Raw genomic sequence first — 21236 nt, 5'->3', positions numbered from 1 at the left:
GTCAAGAGATCTTTAAAGAAGCCCTGGCCACATCTGGAGCAAATTCTCTCTGCCTGATGTTTCAACCATCCATGAGCCAGGTCAGCACAGTGCAGAACCTGAGCTGGGGAAAGCCACCATCCCTTGTGCCTCAGCTCCCTTTTTGTTCCCATTTCGCAGAAGGATTATGACGATGAAGAAAGTTATGCATCAAAATAGAAACTATCATGCTTGTTAGTCAGGGAGATGGGTAAGTCTGTGGAAAAGCACCAGTTGTTCTGCAGTGAAGAATGAGTGAAGAAAATTAAAGAAGAAAAAGAAAGAATAGAAAGAAGAAACAAATGCACTAAAAAGAATGGAGTAAAGTAACTTTAAATTAATATATATATATATTCAACAGTTATAGTTTTTGCTACTCAAAATGTAGGTTAAAATTTGAGAAGAACAAGTTGCTCACTTTAAATGGACAGGCACTGAAAACGACACAAAGAGTTGTGTCATTTGTTGTGTCATGGTAAAGAAAAAATCCATCTGTTTCACTTAGACTCTGAAAGCAGCTGACTTCCACTCTGCAGTATACAAGCATGCAAATTCCCCAAGAGTTAATCGATCAGTACGACAAGAAACAAAAGGAAAATTGTTGACGCTGCTGGGATATGGTAAAGGCCTGTGCTCCCCACAGATCAGTTGTGTGGGTTGCTTGGGGCAGGGGGACAAGTGTGCTGGCAGGTAAGGACATGGAGTCTGGACAAGCTGCACACACTCCAGAGCCTGCCTACACCAGGGTGCCGATCCTCAAACATCTCCAAAAGGCCAGTAAGGTAATTTCTTCGAGCACTCACCACTGGGCAACTCACACATGTCCTTGTATGTCTGTGACCCAAAAGCAGTCAGTGTTTGCCTTTAGTCAGGCTGTGCCAGTGTTCACCTTAATTTGAGCCTCAGCTACTAAGAGAAGAGATGTTAATGTACAGAATAGTCATTGCCAGAAAAATACGCTGCCCATTTTCTAAAAAAAAGGGGTGAGAGGTCACCTATATGCCTCAGAAATTCACAGTTCATACTTTTCCCCTAATTACCAATTCAATGAGTGCCCCTTTGTTTTTCAGGTCACTCCCCAATTATATATTACATGTTTCTTTCGTTCCACAACCTTTAATTCTTTTTCAGTGTTGCAGAATTAACTGGACAGGCTTCTTAATCTTGTCTCTACAAAGAGCTTGTTGTAATTGCAATGAATGCTTTCATTTTGCTGGTGTCTGAAATACGATTTGCAGGGGAAGGAGGGGTATGGGTTGATGCTAGTCCCATCATTAATGACATTCTTGCAGGGATTGTACTGGTGGGAGTAAAAACCCCAAAGCTTTTATATAATAATGAGCATGTGTCTGCACGTGAGCTACTCCTTTAAGAAGCCTTGGGCTAGTGGAAGAAGAGGGATCCAGGGAAAAGGCAGCCCCACGGCTGTAACAGAGGGCAGAGGTTAAATCTGCTGGCATTTTTATCTCAAGTATGGTCACTGCATACCCTCTCCCTGAAGGCTTCACTGAACTAGAAGTGTTTGCCATCGGCACTGCCCTACTGGTAGAAGGTAAGCTTGGTTTAGGACCTCAGCTAAAAAAAAAAAAGGATTTTTGCCTCTACTATTCCTGGTGTGGCAGCAGTGGGGGGGGGAATTGAAGCAAGCAGCAGCATTTGTGGTATGCTGACCCAGACCTTTGGTGGTTACTGCGGCTACAGCACCAGTTCCTCTGGTGGGCTGCGAGCTGTTGGCAGTGAAGATCTGCTCCGCATCCGGAGCTGCCCTGTGGCAGGGAAGGACTTGCTACTTAGCTTTCTTATAGAGAATTTGGGATGCGAGAATTTGCTGACGACTTTTAAAGGCAATTTCAGCTTCCCCAGGGAAGGATGTTGAAATGACTCATGATCCTTCAATAAAACCAGGCTGCTTGTTTTGTTGGCTGTGATGGCCATTTTATAATCAAAGATGATAGATCCAAAATAGCTTGTTAACTGTTAGCATACATCCAAATTGCATTGCTAGCACTGAAATTAATGGCTGCTGGGTAAAAGTAACAAACAGAAGTACAGGCGCATGAGGTTCAAAAGCTTTCACAGCATTAAGAAATAAAATTTGAGGTAGGAGACAGTATTCATTTAATTTAGCCAGCACAGGCTTTTCTTAATAAGTGCCACTTTGTTGTGAGACAAACAAAATTGGGAATTTGTATGTACTGCGCTAGGGAAGGACATGCTTGTAGCCTGGAATACATCGGTGTCAGTCACTGGCCTCCCTTCTGAGCTGCATCCCAGTCGGGGCCTGGGCCTCATCCCTGTATCCCTGCGCTGCCCAGCTGGGGTGCAGGGATCATGGGGCTGAACAGCAGAGGATTAGGAGCAAGAAGCACTAGCAGAAGGGGGTAAATGCTCACCAGCTCACCCCATGGATTTGGAGCACAGGAGAAGGAAGGATGCTCGCCCTCTCCTTGCAGACGAGCTCAGCTGGGACGCAGCATCACATCTGCCTGCAAAGGAAACCTGCAACAGCTGTGCCAGAAACTCTTCCTTAGAAGAGGGAGAGAGAAGAAGAAGCTTCTACTCCTGGCCCAGGGGCCAGCTGCTGCCTAAACAGAGAGCTCAGGGCTAAACCTGGCCAGCAGCCATCAAGCCATCTGCAGGGCCTGGCGGTTCCCAGTGTGAACTTGCCCTTCAGTACTGAGGAGTGGGAAGCAGCAGAACAAGGACTCTGGCATGTGCTGGTGGAGGCACGCAGCTGGGCTCCTGCTGGGGAACGGCCGGTGCTGGTCCCACAGCCCTGCCGGCCCTCACCTGCCCACCCACGGGCTGGAGGCCCACACCCATTGAAGCCCAGGCACAGTATCTGCTGGCAAGCTTCACTTACAGCTAGGAATGGCCCAGCACATTTACATTTTACTAAGCACTAGGGGCAATCTGACTGCTCGGTATTTTCTGTAGGGTTTTAGGCTGAACATGCCCGGTGGATTGCCACTAATACTTTATCTTTGCTATCTGACTTAGAAGATCAAACCAGATAATTAAAGATTAATTCACCTTCTCAGAGACTCTGAGAGAAAAGCAATGAAGGTCTCCTTTTTTTTTTTTTTTTTTTTTTTTTTCCCCTGCAGCTTGAGTGCAGTTTGCAAAAAAGTGCTGGGGAAGAGGAAAACTTTGCATTCACTTTTACTGACTATAAAAGTGTCAAACATTGGCTGTTTTAAAATTAAAATTCAAAGCTATAAGTTAGTAAGTTCTCTATTTGTACACTCCTGCTAGCCTTTAAGAAAGCAGAGTGTGCTAAAGCCTGAAACTTCAAAAAGAGGGGAAAAGAGAGAAAAAATTAATATAGTAATAACTTTTCAGCTTTACTCTAAATATGGCCACAACATACCTCTCCTAAAGGCCTGACAGCACTGGGGAGAGTTGGCAGCAGTTTTACCCTGCAGGTGGGAGGTAAGCTGGCAGGGAAGGGATGAGAACAGCTGACCTCAAATGGCTCCAAATATTTCTCCTGGAAATATTTTGTTATCTGTTGTGTAATGAAAGACACACATCAGCTGTTACTATGGTTATGCCATCAGCCATTAACGTAATTAAAGTAGGAGCAGAATTTCTGACTATACAAAATTATCCATCTTATGTAACTACAGAATTAAGACAATGAGAGCAAGTAACAACAGTGCTTTACAGAATTAGGGGATATGGATTTTTTCTGCACTACATCATTTCTCCTTCCAAGAAGACCACAAAGAAAAAGACATACTGCCTGTCATCGAACTGAGACTTAGAGATGGGATGTTGAGTCAGAGCCTCATCAGAGCCATAATAATTCAGGTCATCTTGAAAAGGACATCAAAGGACAAAGCTTGAGTTTAAAGCAGTGAAGGATGGGGTTCAGGGTGGCACAGCTCTGAGTGAATAGCTGGGGTTGCTTGAATGCTCCTCTCTGACAACTAGCATTAACTTATTTTTTTAAAATCTATCAGGGACTGCTTTTATAATTAGATTATTCCTTCCCTTTCCATGTATAGTCTATTGACGAAGGGCAGTAATAAGATTGAGCTGGTGTGATTCAAGCTCTGTCTAGGTTAACCTTAGGCAGAAGCCCAAAGGGAGGCAGGCTGACTGTAAGATGGCTGAGGGATTTCTGTGCTTAAACACAAAAGCGTGTTACAACCGATATTAAACACGACCCATTTCTCTCCCATAAACAGGCCCGCAGACATGTGTGCCAGCAGCGTGTGCTGGCTGTGGGTCCCCCTGAAGCTGCCTCTGCAGCTCCCTCGCTCTGACCCAGGGGTCCTTGAACGGAGCCTGGCAGTCAGGTTTCTCCATTAACACAAAATGCAGAAGTACAAATAAAATTAAACCATTTCTGCTCTGCATGAGTGGCCACATCCCTGATGCAGTTTGAAGCATTGGTTTCAGCTGGCACCTATGACTGCTCTCCTGAAAGTCTTCGTAACTTGCGTGCAGACTGTGAGCACCACAGCTATGTTTCCTGTGCATAAGTGTTCACGGTAATTATTGTTCTCATTAAAGAAAACAGCAGCAGCATTGTAGATATTTTCCATTTCCAGCTGAATCATGCCATACACTTTTGTTTTTCAGCCCTGCTTGGTTTCTGTCTGAATGGGTTGACAATTATTTCATTCCGTAAAATCAAAGAGCTCCGAACACCCAGCAATCTGCTGGTTCTCAGCATTGCCCTGGCTGACTGCGGGATTTGCATCAATGCATTCATCGCTGCCTTTTCCAGCTTCCTAAGGTATGCATTTTTTTTTTTTTTTTTCCTAAAGGATACTCAGAAGAACCACAGAAAAGTTTGCAGCTTAGCCATTTAACCAGAGCTTTACCAGTAGTTACAGTAGAAAGTAGTTGACTAATGCAGTAGTTGTACATTTACATGACTAAACCTCCAGACTGACCCCAAATTTATCTGCAAGCCTTTCAGGTTTTTTAATGAACTTTCCCATTAACGCTCTTATCTTAGAAGTTTGTGGAAAAGAAAAATGCAGATCTGTGTGCAGGGAGTTCAATTCAGTTATGACACATTTTATTTTCCACACTTTCTCACGTCAGTCATTTAATTAGAGGGCAGAACCAATATCAAGCATTTCAGTGCGTAATTACAACACACAAATCATAAGCAAACTATTAGAAACATACACCCTATAAACCAGATGATGAATAGTTCCACTTAACTAGCATATTTTTAAACTCTGGAAATACCTTTAATAGAGAACACAAAAACATTTCAAGAATTTTGACAATTTACTTGCCTTTTAATGGATATGAAAACATTTTTGCCAATTAACAAGTCAACAATACACTTCAGTGAGGCCTTATTCAAAGCTGGTTTACCGCGTGTACAGCTTGTTCTCCTTTCAGGCACTTAAGTCACTCTAAAGTTAGTGAAGATGCCTTTCCTGAACTGAAGCTGAAAAGCTGAGGTCAATACATCAAAGTGAGCTTGGTTTTAACCCTTCCAGGCCCTTTTTTAAAAAAATGGGAGCAGAAGTTTCCCAGTCTCCAAAGTCAGCTATCTCCTTTTCAAAGGGACTTGCAGAGGTAATCTCCAAACGAATTATTCCGGTGTTGTGAAGACGTGAGAAAAGAGATTGCTGAAGATTTCCAACTCACTGACAGCTTTATAAGCATAAGAGTCAGGTTAGATGAAGGCAGAGAGAAAAAAAGCTATGAGTGACCAGGATATTGAAGGTACACGCCAGAAGATGCCTGCTATGTGAGACCACCTCGTGTTCCTTTTCATTCTGTGTCTGCAAAAATATGTGGAAGCCTCAGACTTGCTATCTGGAGTGGTTTTAATTGTTGTGAGCTTTTCTTCTGTATCAAGCGGTGAGCACTTACCTTCACATGTTGACCAGTTGGCTACTCCCCCAGGGGCAAATTTTGCAGATATGGATAACTGGATAAAATGTAACTTTCAAATTTAAAACAAATAGCTTTCCAACACATAAATGCAGGGTCATAGTTTCTTCTCCACAGTCAGAGTAAAAATAGCTGTGGTAGTATATCAGGCACTGCAGAAAGATAAATATTGGCAGACACCTAAAACTGACCTCGGTAATGTCCTTCACAACGTTTCTCAGACTTGGAAAGCACGTGCACCAGCTATCAGTTTTCCCCTCTCCACTAACGCAATTTCCAAATATGCCTTTGTTCATTTCTGTAATTTTCTTAACAGGCTGCTTGTTTGTTGACAGGTACTGGCCCTACGGCTCTGACGGCTGTCAAATTCATGGATTCCAGGGCTTCTTGACAGCACTCGCCAGCATTAGCTCCAGTGCTGCCGTTGCCTGGGACCGGTATCATCACTACTGTACAAGTAAGGGTTATCATTTACCTAGCATCCTTACCCACAGCATGTTAGATAGCAGCTTGTTTCGATTTTAGAGAATCCAAACAAGCAGATATTTATTTTCTGTGTATCTTATATGTATGTTTACATTTGCTCTCTCTAGTGTCTAAGATAAATAAACCCTCTCTCCAAGGGACCCGTTCCCATACACGGGGCACTAACCAACCACCTTCAGGAGATACTTGCTCTTCTAGATCACATCCAAATCCTGCCCCTCTTGCCATGCTTTCACCTTTTCCATAAGTAATCAGTAGGGTATCCTAAACAAAATCCAGCATCTCATGCTGAAGGAAAATCTATGCACCTTGGGCCTCCATCCAACATCCTGCTGCGTACCAGCCAGAGCTCTGTGCCAACACATAAGTTACTAATCACAGATAATTTTGGTGTAGCCACAGAGCTGTCCCTGCAGATTCAGCAGCTGGAACAGAGCCCACAGCGAAGCACTTCTACAGAGGAACGAAGGGGCACCCAGAGCGCAGTAGCCCCACTGAGCAACACACAGGCACTTTGGGGCACGAGCTGTTCTGGGGGCTTTGCTATATTCCAGGCCCCCTTGCAGAGGCTGAAACTCAGTACATCCGTTCCTAAGCAAAGAACGAATTACCTGCAAGTTTCAATAACAGTGGCAGAGATATTTTTAAGTACTGATAACAGAAGGTAGATGTTATTTTTCTTCTGTTAGTGAAGGATGTTTTTTGTTTTTCTTAACAATTCAGTTGTTAACTAGCTCTGATGCCCTAGCTGCAGTTAATGGAAATCTAATATTACACTGTGAGGCTGACACAGGAAAATAAATTTGCCTTGTTTTGTGGACTTGTGAAAACATCATTTTGAGTTAGGTGAGAAATAGGGATTTACAGGAATGTCAAATATATGGATTTATGGAGATAGCCAGGCACTGTCTTGTGTCACAGAGCTACCTCCCAACTGTGGCAGTACTGGATTTGCGTAACTTTCATGTAACACAAGTGCAAATTTCTGCTGAATTAGGGTGCTGGGCTGCAACTGGCAGCTTTCACATTTTCTGCTACTGCTTGATCCTTTCCAGAGGACTGAGAAGCCTGGAGCACCCCACCTGACCACACCATTCCTGAAGCCATTGTGTTCCTTTGGCAGTGCTGAAACACAAATGCAGTTCTCCTTTTCTTGTGCTAGTGCACAAGATGCTCAGACTACTTCACAGAATATTTCCTAAATAAAAGTGTAAAAGTTGGCCAGGAAATAAGCTGCTGAGCTGCAGTGCTTCAATACCATTCACCTTTAGTATTCATGCAGCCTTTAAGGCATGGCCTCCATATTTGATTAAAGCAGTGAGTGGTAAAACACACCTAGAACTCACAGCAAACGTGTTTTATCTGATAATCGCAGAGGGCAGAGAGGTTGCCAACTTCTTGTTCTGCAATTTTTGTCAAGAATTCAGCTCAGACAAGGAAATGGCTTTTCTTCATGTCCAGACAAAGGCCCCAAATAACGCAGCCGGTAAACTACATCCATACCAACACCCTTTGGACACTGAAATATGTTTGGAGCTAGAAGAATAGCATCTGTATTGTATAAGAGAGCAAGCCTGAAAAATAAGCATGTCTTTGGAAAGACATTTTACTCTCTGCAACATTGCCTTTAATGCTTTTGTGTCACGCATTCCTCCAGCCAAGAGCAGAGTACATTAAGAGCACAGGCAGACACATCCTGAGGGCACAAACTTCTTCACTTTGCTCAAATTGTTATTTACTGCAGACCAAACATAGCTGCTATTACTGGATGATTTGAACAAAAAAGGCAAAACAAGAACAGGTGGTTTCAAATCTCATGCTCTGTGGCTATTCCAGTAAATCCATCCAGTTCCCAGTTCCAACCGGCACACGCTGGTTGTGAGAAAGATAAAATCACATTGCATAGATCTGATATACCAAGCCTGCAGGCTATACCATCTTCTCGATCCATACATGAAACTCTTGTTGACACTGGTGTGAGCAGCATGCCTGTACAGAAGACACAAAACCTCTTTTCCGGAAAAAACAAAGCTATCAATCTTTTATCTTCATTCTGGGAACTGTTTCTCTTCTCACACTCACTTACATCATCCCTAATGTTTTTATTATGTCCTAAGAGTTTCCAAGAAAGCCTCTGTTGTGGCATTCCTCAGCCTGACACTCAAATATCAAAAATCCGTATTTCTGAGGAAGAATGAGCTGATAAGAATGTGAGAGATTACTATGATGATGAGAAAAAAAAAAAAAAAAAAAAGGACTTTTCAACCATTCTGGATTCTTATAACATAAATCTGCTCACCAATGTCCAGAAATTTAAGCAAGTTTTTTTAATTTGGAAGGTGGTACAATTTGGTGCATTAATTTGGAAGTCAGTGACAGACCATGGGGTCTATAGATAACCACATGCTCATTCATCAGAAACCAGGTTGGTATCAATTGCAACATGGAAGAAAACAATATGACCATCAGATATGAGAGAGAAGTTAGAGTTTCGAGACATTTGGATATGTCCTCTCTCCTCCTAGGCAACAATGCTGGGCAACTCTCTTTGCATCCCCTAAAGGGGGCTTTGGTTTAAAAGGGCTATTTATTAAGTTAAAATATTAGATCCATATAACATATTAAGAAATCTTATTTTAATATCCAACCAGTACAGAGAAAACAGCTAAAAATTGGATGTAATCCCATTTGGGTTCTCTCACACCAAAGTATGTTCATAACCAGAACAGCAGCATCTGCATTTTATAAGACAGGTAGCCTGAAAGCAGGCCCGTCCTTTTTCCAAGTTACTGGTCAAGCAAATAATTTTCTTCTAAAGGACTATGAGATACTACTTTTACAGCAAGGAGGGCTACAAAAATCTCTGAAGATTTAATTAATGTAGGCAATTAAAGGGGAAAAGTCAGGGCAGTCTGAAGGGTTTGAACTTCAGTCATGTCTCTGGTGAAGCCATTTCAGTCCAGCACAGAGTTTGTTTGGCAAGAGAGCAGCAGCTGAGTCAGCAAGTTGGAGGGGGTGGGAAGGATCCCAGGCAGTTTCTTCCTTTCATTGCCACTGCAAATGGTTGCAGTTTTAAAAGGAAAGAAAAGGAAAAAAATCTTGACAATTTTTACATTTGCATTTCAGAATTAGGGGGAAATGGAAAAACTGAAGTGGTTTAAGTCAGTACTTTTTTCAATATTACAAAAGAAAAGACAAGAGGGATTTTGCAGCAGCATGCAATTACAAGAAGTAGGATTGCAGCAGGCTTTTATCTAATTCTGAACATCCAGAGAAATCTAGGTTGTGATAGCAAGTATTCAAAGATTAGCAAACTGTCATTTGCTTCAATTGCAGCTGTCAGCTCTGTTGGATTAGGAGCAAGCCCTTACCTCCTGTCACACTTGCTGCAGCCACCCTGTCACACTTTCTTCATCTAGACTTGCACCTGCATCAGTTTTGCCAGACAAAATGCCAATGTTTATACGGGTCTTGCATTTTCACTGAAGCAGAAGATAACTGCCAAGACTGCTTTATAGTCATGGAGAATCACAGCAAAAAAAAAAAAAAAAAAAAAAAATCCCTTTACTAAGTTATTTTAAAGAGCTTTTTCTAATAATATGCACAAAAGAAGCCATTATGCAGTGCAGCTTGCTTATTCCTACAACAAATGAATACTTGTGAGCAACAGTCCCTGGCGCTTTTTGCAGTGCAGATGAAGCAGATACTGACATCTGTCTCATTTATGACTGATAAATCTTTTCCTTCTAAGACTGTTTCAGATATTTTTGTCTGTGAGAAATTTGCCTGATTTTAAGTGATACATGCCATGCTTGAATTCTGGCACAAGCTGTATTGTTCTGGAATATTTCAGCTATTACAAGGGAATCATTTGCAAGAACAAAGAAAAGGTTTTTTCCCCTCCATCTTAGAAAATCCTGTTGACCTTTTGTTTGAGAAATTCCTTTTGAACATCAGTCTGAAATCTAGTTGAAAGGTAGCCACTGTATCAGAGATGTATTTTTTGCTCTTTCTGTGAAAATCAGCTTAATGTTTGGCCAATTTATAAATCTTCCAAAAATCTAAATTCATAAATGTCCCCACAGACTACAGATGGAGAAATAGTTCATGATTATATCACTAAAGACCGGGCAGAATAATCAAAAGTATTAAGGTTCGACGCTCTATCTAGCACTTTCTAAAATTTAAGCTTTTACCATTACAACTTTAGTAATCTTTTAACAATTCCATTTTGTTTATAAGAGCACTTTCTGTTCCAAAGCAATCTTACAGAAGACATTTAAAACCCCCTGTTAATATTTCTCTGCACGGAAAAGAGAAACTTTCCTCTTGCTTTTCAAGGAGAGAAAGCCAAAGCACAAGAGCGATTAGCCTTAATGGGACCAGACTGCTAGCACTGAGCCCTAATTAAGAATTATATCTTTAAGCATATGCTGAACTCCATATATACACATTTAACTGAATTAGGACCTACATGCCTATTATGCTAAATTTTATCAGGCCACAAAAGGCATTTAAGGTAAAGCAATGGCCTGCTCTGTACAAGAGCAACCAGACTGCTCTCGATGTGCTCTCGCTGCCGGCCCTCTCAGAGGCCATTTTTGCCATGTGAACAGAGTGCAGAAATTTCACCATTCTTGCTCTGAAAGTAGTAGTTCATGAGCTCCCAAGCAAAGCACACTCTAAAAACTTAAAACAATATTGAGGTTGTTTAATTGTATGTCCACACAGTTTTAGCTACCAAGACAGGACACAGCCAGCCAGAGTATGGGTATTTTAAAATATAGAAAAAATAAACACAGAAATCCTCTTTAAAGCCCCTCTTGATAGAAAATATTTAAAAGACATTTCAGAAAGAGACGTCACAACTTTCTTGTTGCCCACATGCACTCTGGCAGGGGGCACTTGGGGCCAGAAGAAAGACATGGCACCCAGAGACTGGGCACCACGACCGATGCCAGAGGTGGCAGGAGCTGGTGGAGCAAGAGCTTCCCCTGTGATTCTGTGCAAGGTGGCAGCGGGGAAGGTAAAATTTCCACCAGGTACCCAGCACACGCATGCATGCAGCAGGATCATTCACCATCTAGCGGTGTAGACACCCCCAAGCTGCCTTAAGTGCACCACCAACACTGTCCAAGCAGCCGAGGGCAAATTTTGTCAGTGCAAAGATCTTTTCCTTCAAAGCAGAGATCCCCAAGGTCCTGCCATGTGGTTAGAGCCCAGAGGCACTGCAGTGCCTCAGTCAGGGCCCATCATATTTTGAGACCTTTGTGATAGTCCACAAAATGAAAGGATGGGGTGCAGAGAGAGCAAAGTTTCTGCTGCAAGATACAATGAAAAATAATTGCCATTAACTTTTTTATAGGACTTCTTGAGGGAAAAAATAATAATAATGTTCTGTTGCTGGTTTTTAAAGAATACCAAGAAGGCCTACCATTTACAAAATCGTATTCCCAACACAATAAAGCTACTTTTGCAATGAACTTGGTTTAAAATAAACATGTTTTAGACCCAGGTTTCACTTTAGCTGCTCTTGATAATGCCTTTAAGAAAGTTGCTAGAACGTGTAAAGCACAAAACAAACCCGAGAGCTCATGTAATAAGCTGCATCCTGATTGAATTTCCAGTTACAACTGTGTAAAGCCAAGCTACGAGAACCATTATGTAGAACACAAATGGAAATGGAACTGAGATCAGTTACACTAGCATGCTTGTTTGAATATACACCTAAGAAGGATGTAGTTCTGAATGAATGCCACATAATGCTACATTGCTTTGTTGGACTGGGAGGTTAAGAATAATTACAAGTTTCTCAAAAGTTTGACTCAAATGTCTAGTCCCCTAAATCAGAAGCTGTTCCTTTTTTAAACGGACGTGATCTGTAATCACATTATGTCAATATTACAAACCATGATTTGACCTTTACAGCCAAAGTGTCTCATCTATGTAGGAATCAAAAGACAGGTATTAATTGTTATTAATCATCAAAAATAATTATAAAAATGCTTAAATGACTAAAAACATCAATAGATTTTTACTAACTACCACATCAAAACAAAGTATTTAATAAAAAGGATTTTATTTTTTTCCTTTCTATTTAAACTGCAACATGTACACCTTTCTTTCTCAGAACTAGTTTTGGAACACTTGCACCAATTTTTCCAAGCTGATCTTTAATGCCATTCAAACCCCTCTTTTCCTTCAAGAACCTCTGGAGTTTATAAGTAGGTTATCAGACCCACTTATATGAGTAAGAACAGAGGTAGAATCACCATTCCTATAAAGGGGCGTTTTCACTAAGACACCTACTTTATCATCCTTCCTTAAAACAAGCAAGGACAGCACAACCCAAAATAGCTGCTGTAGGGTTTGCAGTCCTTCCTGGGGCTGCCGCCTTATGAGGATCACCAGTCCTAAGCACGTGCAGCCCTCTCACCCACGTCCGATCAGGTGGCCGGGCTGATCCCCTGCTTCCGCCTTGCCTCCAGGCCCTCACCTTCCCGAGAAAGGTCAGAGCCGGTCTGAATCTTCCTGGCCTGCTGGCGTGATGCTGCTGTCAAGGGCAGAGAAGAAGATTGCTTCCCAGCCTCCGTGAAAATTGCATCATTACTTCTCTCTAATGGGAAACTTGATTAGAAAGGAGTAGTGGGCAAAGGCACTGTGCTCCTTGCTGGTACAGCTGGCGTCATGGGCTGTTCAACCCAGGCACAATGATGGACGTCAGCCCCGATAACAAAATTATCCGGGCCTTTCTGCATGCAGGCAGCGTGCCTAACAAAATGTCCTGCAGCAGCAGGGAAGCCTGCCTGCCTCCTCCATGAAGAAATACTTCCTGTGTCCAAAGCTTCCAATCTTTCATTTCGTTCATTGACCTATTCCAGTGGTACTTTATGGAACTAGACAAGATGGGCACAAGTGTTCATTTGTATTATGAAATTAGAAAAAAAATTACAGATGCTGAGCTTCTCATTTCCTGTTCCAGGCTAAGCAGTGATCTTAAGGGCAAAGTAATTTCACCAGCAGTATTTTTAGAACAGGATCTGTTGTCAGGTTGAGCATGTACATTCACATATATATCGACAAGCAGCGTTTTTAGAACAGAGTACATTTAATATTCCAGAGGCTGGGACTCTGCCCCGGCCGCACAGAGCCGGGCAGCTTCACCCGGTGCCTTTGTGCCAGGCATGCAGAGCCCCTTCCCAAGCCCTTTTCTCTCCCGCAGGAAGCAAGCTGCAGTGGAGCACGGCCATCTCCATGATGGTGTTCGCCTGGCTCTTTGCTGCCTTCTGGTCCATCATGCCCTTGCTGGGGTGGGGGGAGTATGACTACGAGCCCCTCCGGACCTGCTGCACTCTGGACTACAGCAAAGGGGACAGGTGAGGGCTGGGGCAGGGCCCCCAGGGGGTGGTTTCAGGGCACAGCAGAGCCCAGCTGCCACCCAGCGCCGTGCTGGGACAAGGTGGGCACAACCCGAAGCTGCCTCCTCTCACGTGGCAGCATGCAGGGATGGCCAAAGGCAGCTTCCTCTGTGGGAGAAGCTGGCACTCGGGTATTTGCTACTCCCTTCCTCCTTAGTCATCTATAACCTGCACCTTTGGGGGTTTAGGACTTGCAGCTCTTTTTATGCAGTCCAGCCCTGATGTCTGAGGAGGGGTGCTTGGGTTTGGAAATCAAGCACCTGCTGTGACTTTCTGCAATCCCGTCCATCCCACGTGCAACAGCATGGCCCACCTTCAGCAAATGCTGAACCTAAAGCGTGTTTATAAAATTGGTTTTGGCAATTTTAAAAATATAAGTGAATGAATAAGTAAACAGCAAGTTTATGGACATGCGTTAGGGAGGAATTAACAAAGTTTTTTTCTTCCCTTCTAACCCTCTCCAGAAACTATATCACGTTCCTTTTCGCTCTGTCCATTTTCAATTTCATAATCCCGGGCTTCATCATGCTGACAGCCTATCAGTCCATTCACCAGAAGTTCAAGAAAACTGGTCACCATAAGGTAAGAAAGCTTCCTCAGCCTCTGCAACTGCCTTACTAAAACAGAACTGCATCCAGAGGGGAGAAGGTCCTCAAAAACACAGCTTCATTCCCAGAGGCTTTGGCTCAGCTCCTTCTGGGCTATTTAACTCCTTAGTGGTACTTCGAGTTGGGGGGTAGCACAGTAGGGCATGGGGCCTCCCAGAAAGTTCAAGGAAACCCCATCCTTAGAGATTTCTAGATTTGGCGGGAGACAACCACATCTCTCCTGCCCCAGTGCTGAGAAGAGTCCCCCTTGGAGGAGGCAGTTGGAGTAGTGACCCCAAAGGTTCCCCTCCATCAACAACAGCCCTGTTCTGCTCACAAAATTAACACATGACATACAGAGTACGTGCTAATACCACGCCAATATCTAGAGAAACTCTGCTCAGAAAGGATCATTATTTCCACCTTTGCTACAGGCTCTTAGCTTACGGCTGAGGAAGCCATGCAGAAGGAAACATAGATATGCTTTGTGGGGAGAAGGGCCTTCCTAAACGTGCCACGTTTACACTTGGCTGAGGAAATTCTGAAATCTTTATGAGCTGGAAACAAAGGAACTGCTCTGGCGTGGCAGTTTTATGGGAATGTAATGTGGTGATTATATGAGTTGTTTCTTTAGGTGCAGTCTGGGGTGCTACGCATGGCTGATGGGCACAGCCCAACCCCTGTACTTAGTAAGGACTGTCAGTTCTCACTGGGGACATTATAACAGCAAAGAGACAGGCAGGCAGACTGGTTTGAAGTTGTCTGGAATATACACGTGCCCTCTACATATTTCTCCAACAAATGACAGTTTTCATTATTATAAGTTTATTACCTTTTTATGGGTGAGTTTTTGCAATGGTGTGATTTTTCTTATAATAATGCTGCAGTTGTGCGGCCTAATTACGAGGCAGAATAGTTACGATGCAGAAAATGTAAGGCTGAAAATATCACCTCCGTATTCATCAATATTTGCATGATACTTAGGAACAGCTGGCCAGTAACAGCATGGGTAAGGCCCTAGCATGAAGGGCACAGGAATCCTAATATGACACAGACTCCCTGACATCCATCTGGTGCGCGGTGGCAGTGGCTTCATGTTTGTGTGTCTGCAAGACCCTCTTAAGAAGTCAACAAAACATCATTCATTTTTATCTGTTTATCTGTAAATTTACATGCTGCCCTCCCCCCCCCAGCAGCAATAACTGCTTAGCACTACCCTGATTTAACTGAGCAACCATAAGGTGCTTTGTCACCTCGGCGCAGGAATGCCTAGCCTCCCCCAGTCCCCACCAGGGGCAGGGTTTGGGGGCTGGCTGCACAGACAGCCCTTGGCACGAGGGGACCTGTACTCACACACCTCCTACACTGGCAGCAAAGCAGCCACAATACCACGTGTCCTGCTGGTGATGCTCTCCTGCTGCTGGACACAAGCCCTAGTCTCACAGGGTCTGTCCCAGCCACTTGTTGCAGTGTGTGGTTGTGAAACAAAAGAATGTGTTGCTCTTGTTTTCCAGTTTAACACCGGTTTACCATTGAAGACGCTGGTCATTTGCTGGGGTCCCTATTGCCTTTTATGCTTCTATGCAGCAGTTGAAAATGTGATGTTCATTTCACCAAAGTACCGAATGGTATGTCTATGCCACCCGAGGGAATTCAAATGGCATTCTTCTCACTTTCTTCTCTCCACTCCCAGGAAGCAATACTAACTTGAACACTAATAGTTTCACTTGTTAAAACATGTTACAAGTAGATTGTTTGCACAAAGACTTCAATTAGTCTACCATTTCAAGGCAAAACAACTAAGCACAATGATATAATTGGCATTATGATTAGTGTTTTGATCAAACTACATTTTAGGAAGTTGTTTTTTTTTCCTTCATCAGTCAGAGAACTGTTGCCTACACTTCTTCATGATTTGTAGAAGCTTTTTGTGTTCTTCCCAGAGTCAAATATCAGCTTAAAATTTTTAGTTTTGAAGAGACTTTTTAAAATATAATTCTTTTCTCTCCTAAGGGAAGCTGCAACTGATCATTCTTAAGATTATGGTGCTTCCTTCCCCCCCCCCCCCCCTCCCCCTTTTGTTTCCTCCAAGTATTGACTCTGAGGCTGCCTCTGGGACTCACTAATATCACAAGGGACCTTTCAGCTTTCATTCATCAGTCCCGTTTCAGCTCACTAACCACATTGCTGTACTTCGAATCCCACATAAAACATATTAGCAATACTAGCCCATGTATCCGTCAGGTGTCTATGGCGTACCTTTTACTCCTCCTAAGCACACATGGGTATTCACTCTTGGCTGAAATCTCCTGGTTTCAGGCGATGCTGGCCTAACTTCTCTCTCCCAGAGACTGTCCTTTCCTGGGGCAATGTCCTTCCATTTAGGTTAAGGGGCTCAAATTACCAAAATTACTTTTACCTCTCATCCCTCCAGGGGCAGCATCAGAGAAAGGTATTTGTCTGACAGATGGAAACAGCCTGGGATGAAATCAGCCCATCGGCTCCCCAGTACATTCCCTGTTAATAAAGATCGTGTCTCCTAACAGATCCCTGCCGTTATTGCCAAGACGGTGCCAATGGTGGACGCCTTTGTATATGCCCTGGGCAACGAGAACTACAGAGGAGGAATATGGCAGTTCCTCACAGGACAGAAGATTGAGAAAGCAGAGGTTGATAACAAAGCTAAATAACCCATTACAGCACTAAGCCAAATTGATGCAGGTACATCGCTGAGAGCAACATGGTAGAGGAACCCACGTGCGTTCTGATATGTACATGCCAAGGTGGTTCCACATTGGAAATGCCGTGCATTGGCTACAGCAATGGAAGAAAGCCCCATGGATAACTGCCGAAACCATCACAAGCTGCTTGTCAAACAAGCTGCCTTAAGCCTGTGTTGGTTGCCATCAGTTCATTTTGTATGTCATTGCAAATAAACTGTATGCTGGAAAGCGCTTTTTTTTTCCCCTGATAGAACAGCATAAGAGCTCAGCAAATTAACTGAAGTAGGGTATTCATTTATCCAGTGAAGCCTCCCCAAATCAGTCTGTGCAGTTTGTCCGTATGGTAATGTCTGGATTACTAAAAGATTAAAGGAGTATCCAGAATTACACCACATCTGTTTAAATAGCTCATCCATGTGAACACTGCATTTTCAACGTACCCAAAATGGGTGTTCCCAAATTTCCACAACAAATCTGCCATCCTAATTCCATCAAAACACTTCAGTGGGTATTTTACCCCAATAAAAAATATTAGCTTGGCTCCCATTCAGGTGAATTAGTGTGTGACATTCAGCTTAGTCACACAATAAACTCCATCATATTTTGCAGCTGCTGCTTACCAGGACAATCAACAAGCTCACAGTCCATCATTGAAGCATTCATATTTTTATCAGTCACTGAACAAAAACTAAAGGGAGATCTGGTCTGAGATTCTGTTCTAAAAATGTTCTAGGAATAAAAATTAACGTCACATCTGCTATTAAATTCCCCTGGGCTCTATATGAGTGAGAGCAATCATTGAGTCAGTTGTGACAAAGGAGTCTAAACAATTAAAAAGCCATTTATTTTACAATGATCAGAATTAATATATATTTAAACTACCAATAACGTCCATTTTAAATGTTTGTATTTGCTCATGTTGCTCTCATTGCATACAGGAAGGAAAGCTGTCAGTTGGCATTGCCTGTTACTGCAAGATTTGTCTTAGAACAAACCACTTGCAAAGAATATGTGCATGACAAAATGAGAGATTGTGTATAAAAAAGCCACACCTAATCAATTCTTACATGGCTCATATGGTTCATTTCTGAATACCAACAGTGTAAAAGCTTTTAAAGCTAGCCAAAGAAAAAGCTGATCTGTCCCTGTCATGTTTTCCAACATTTTGGATGGAAAACCAGTTGTGTATGGGTTACAAAAGAGAAGGTGGTGCAATCCCAGACGCTAAAAATCAATGGATAGAAGAAATGTTCCCCTCTTAGCTAAAGATAGGAAATATATGTCATTTTGTTGCAAGTTACTAGCAGGATCCCATTCAGAGATGTGTTTTGGGACTTCTGAGGTTCTGTCTTGTCACAAACTACCTGACAGAGCAGAGAATAGTGTTGTGACAAAATTATTCAGAATAGTCACATCTTAAAATGCAAGTCTTAGCTGACAGCTTAAGCACACATAATATTAAGCAGAGGACAATATTTGTACTGATAAGTGCAAAATAATGCGTACAGGCACAGAAGTTATTTTTAAGTATGTATCTATAGCATCTACAGACAGACTCTGAATCTGTGATTCAGAAAGAAACCATGGGGATGGTTTGGAAAGAGACCTGTACAGGCCTTAAAATCATCAGTTCACTTGTCACTGTGACCCTATTGACAAATCCCAGCAGAACGCTAAGAACTGCCAAAAAGAAATAGGAAACAAAAGAGGACACATCCCCACACCACAGGAAAGCCACTATGCTCAGACTTATTGAATAGGATACAAGGTTTGGGGCATTTTGGTTCGCAGAGGGTATAGAAAAGCTAGAAAAGTGCCCTGGGGATGATCAAACATGAGGAGAAGCTTCTACCTGATGGGTGAGGTGGGGGAGAGGGCTGGCTTAGGAGATGTAGCTGGTGAGGAGCTGACTCCTACCAAAGAGTAGAAGAAAGGAGGTTGTTCACAGATCAGTTATCATATAGATAATCTGACCCTCTCTCACAAAATAAATAAATAAATAAATAAATAAATAAAATAAAATAAAATAAAGTTTCCAGGAACTGGGCACCAAGCCAAAAATCCTCTTCTAGCTCTAATTAGTTCTCAACATTAAAATACCAGCATTAAGCAGAACTGGCTGACAATCACTAACAAGTGCACCAACAAGTGTGGTGTGTTTCTTTCAGGAAAGCGTCTGACAGCAAGCATTGAGAAGCCCAATACATTTTCAGTTAATAATGCAGTTATCCCTACCACAGCCAGCCTTCACCACAGCAGCACTGGCCAGGTGCCCTCTGGCCCTGTGGTCACCCAGATCCTGCCAATAAGTAACCGCTGCCATCCCGAGAAAACCTGTCACAACAAAGTTCCACAGCTCAAGTACCGTGTGCTGATGCATACAAAAATCCCATCATGTTTTCACCAACTGGAGAGCCCCAGATGGCTAGACACAGGATTTATATTATCCTAACCAAAGTACAGCCCAGGGGTCATACAAACCATTCCCATACAAGTATCCAGCCGATCATCCAAAATAATAACAGAAGAACGAAAAAGAAAAGCATGACCCTTGGATGCATTCAGCAACTCAGTTTAAGCTAGAACAAGTAACTTGAATATTATTAATACCAGACCTGTCACTAAGAAATGAGAGTGGCCATAACCCACCCATTTTTAAAAAGAATTAGGTAGCACTTAGGTAGCTACTTAGGTAGCTACCACAGTCCTGTGTTGGGGATAGTTTGGAAATTTTTCCATGATCTCAACAAAAGAGGAAAGCATGCCTCTTCTTAGCATTCAATTATTTGGTTCAGTGTCCAACCACTCTTAACACAGTGGCCTGTAGCGTTACACCCAATATTACCAAACCACCCTTCTATCCCTATTACTGACAGTCTAATTCTGCTAATTTTTCTCCTTTGTGTCAGAGAAGTGAATGTTTTGATACACTAATCAGAAACAGACTTCTAAAGAAGAAACAGAAGGTATTTTTTCCTTCTTACTGCTAGACACAAAACCAGCATAAATTCTTCAGGTTTTCTTTCAGCACAGAAACGCCTCACACTTTAGACAGCATCTCTTGCAGTCCTGTTTTCAAGGCCATTAAACACCCACAACTCCAAATGAAGTAACCGTGTCCTCAACAACACTGCAAATCAAGGTCTTGCTGACTCCACTTTCCTGTGCTGCCCACGCCTACAAACACTCTACAAGTTAATAAAAGGGAGTTGAGGTTTTTGCAGTGCATGTTCTTCATGTGCTCTATATAGGTTCTGATGTGTATTTCCTAGCACCTCTCATACATCTGATTGAGGCATTACAAACAGGTTTAGGAATTGGGTCAGGTGAAGAATTTCCACTGTTCCCAGTCTACCATCATACTACTTTGAATTGCTTTAGCATGAAACAGCAAAGTGAGCTGGTTTTGTCATGTGGAAGAAAAAGCATTGCCAAATCCCTAAGTAGGGATTGAAGGCAGTAACAATTGGTTTGGTTTAACCAGTTGAGATGTGGAGACAAAACATGCAGTGTAAGATTCTTAGGATAAGATGATGGCAAGTGTTACTCACAAGTTTCTGCTCATGTTTCACCCATAGGGATGGCTGAGTGGAGGCTCACACCCCTGCATGTGATACTGAGTCTGCATTTTGGAGTTAAAATCCAAAAATAATTGGTACCATCAGCACTGTATTCATTCTCACAGCTCAAGATGATTCATCAAAAGTTTATAATTGAGGTTCTGTATGAGCTACCATAGACAGGATAACCATAAGTAATCATAAGGTGCTTTTTATTGAACTCAGTAAGAGACAAGTTTGAATGATTATGAATACAATTAAAATTGTACATGCAAGACAAGTTTGTTTTTTATTGTTGGTGTTGTGCTTGTTTTTAACACTTTAACAGCATTGAATTTCCACAGGGAGGATATTTTTTTCCCTGTGCGAGCCATGTATGAAATTTCTCAAAACAGGTTTGGTTCAGAATGTGACATCAGATTGTAGATCTGTCAGCAGAGGACAGCTGGGGCTGACTGAAAGCACTTTGCTTGGCTACAAAATTTCTTTATTTCAGAAGATGCAGGAGAGTTTTGGTTGGTTTTTTGTTTGTTTTAAATAAAAAAGGACTGAAGTAGTGAAAGCAATAGTTCA

General features: G+C 42.4%; 2 protein-coding genes across 2 annotated transcripts in view; one reads left to right on the top strand and one right to left on the bottom strand.

Moving 5' to 3' along the window:
- Nucleotides 1-21236, bottom strand: part of LRIT1 (leucine rich repeat, Ig-like and transmembrane domains 1) — a 54869-nt gene that overhangs the window by 28197 nt on the left and 5436 nt on the right. The window lies entirely within an intron of this gene.
- On the top strand, nt 1365-20450 carry RGR (retinal G protein coupled receptor). The gene is made up of 7 exons (XM_068689330.1): nt 1365-1570; nt 4609-4765; nt 6225-6346; nt 13598-13751; nt 14258-14375; nt 15895-16008; nt 16927-20450. Exons 1-7 carry the CDS (start codon nt 1492-1494, stop codon nt 17068-17070), a joined length of 888 nt encoding a protein of 295 aa, XP_068545431.1. The 5' UTR covers nt 1365-1491; the 3' UTR covers nt 17071-20450.

Source organism: Anas acuta, chromosome 7, assembly GCF_963932015.1.
Source record: "Anas acuta chromosome 7, bAnaAcu1.1, whole genome shotgun sequence".
In the NCBI taxonomy this organism is placed as follows: Eukaryota; Metazoa; Chordata; class Aves; order Anseriformes; family Anatidae; genus Anas; species Anas acuta.
Note: the sequence above shows the minus strand (reverse complement) of the source record. Positions and strands in the feature narration are given on the sequence as shown.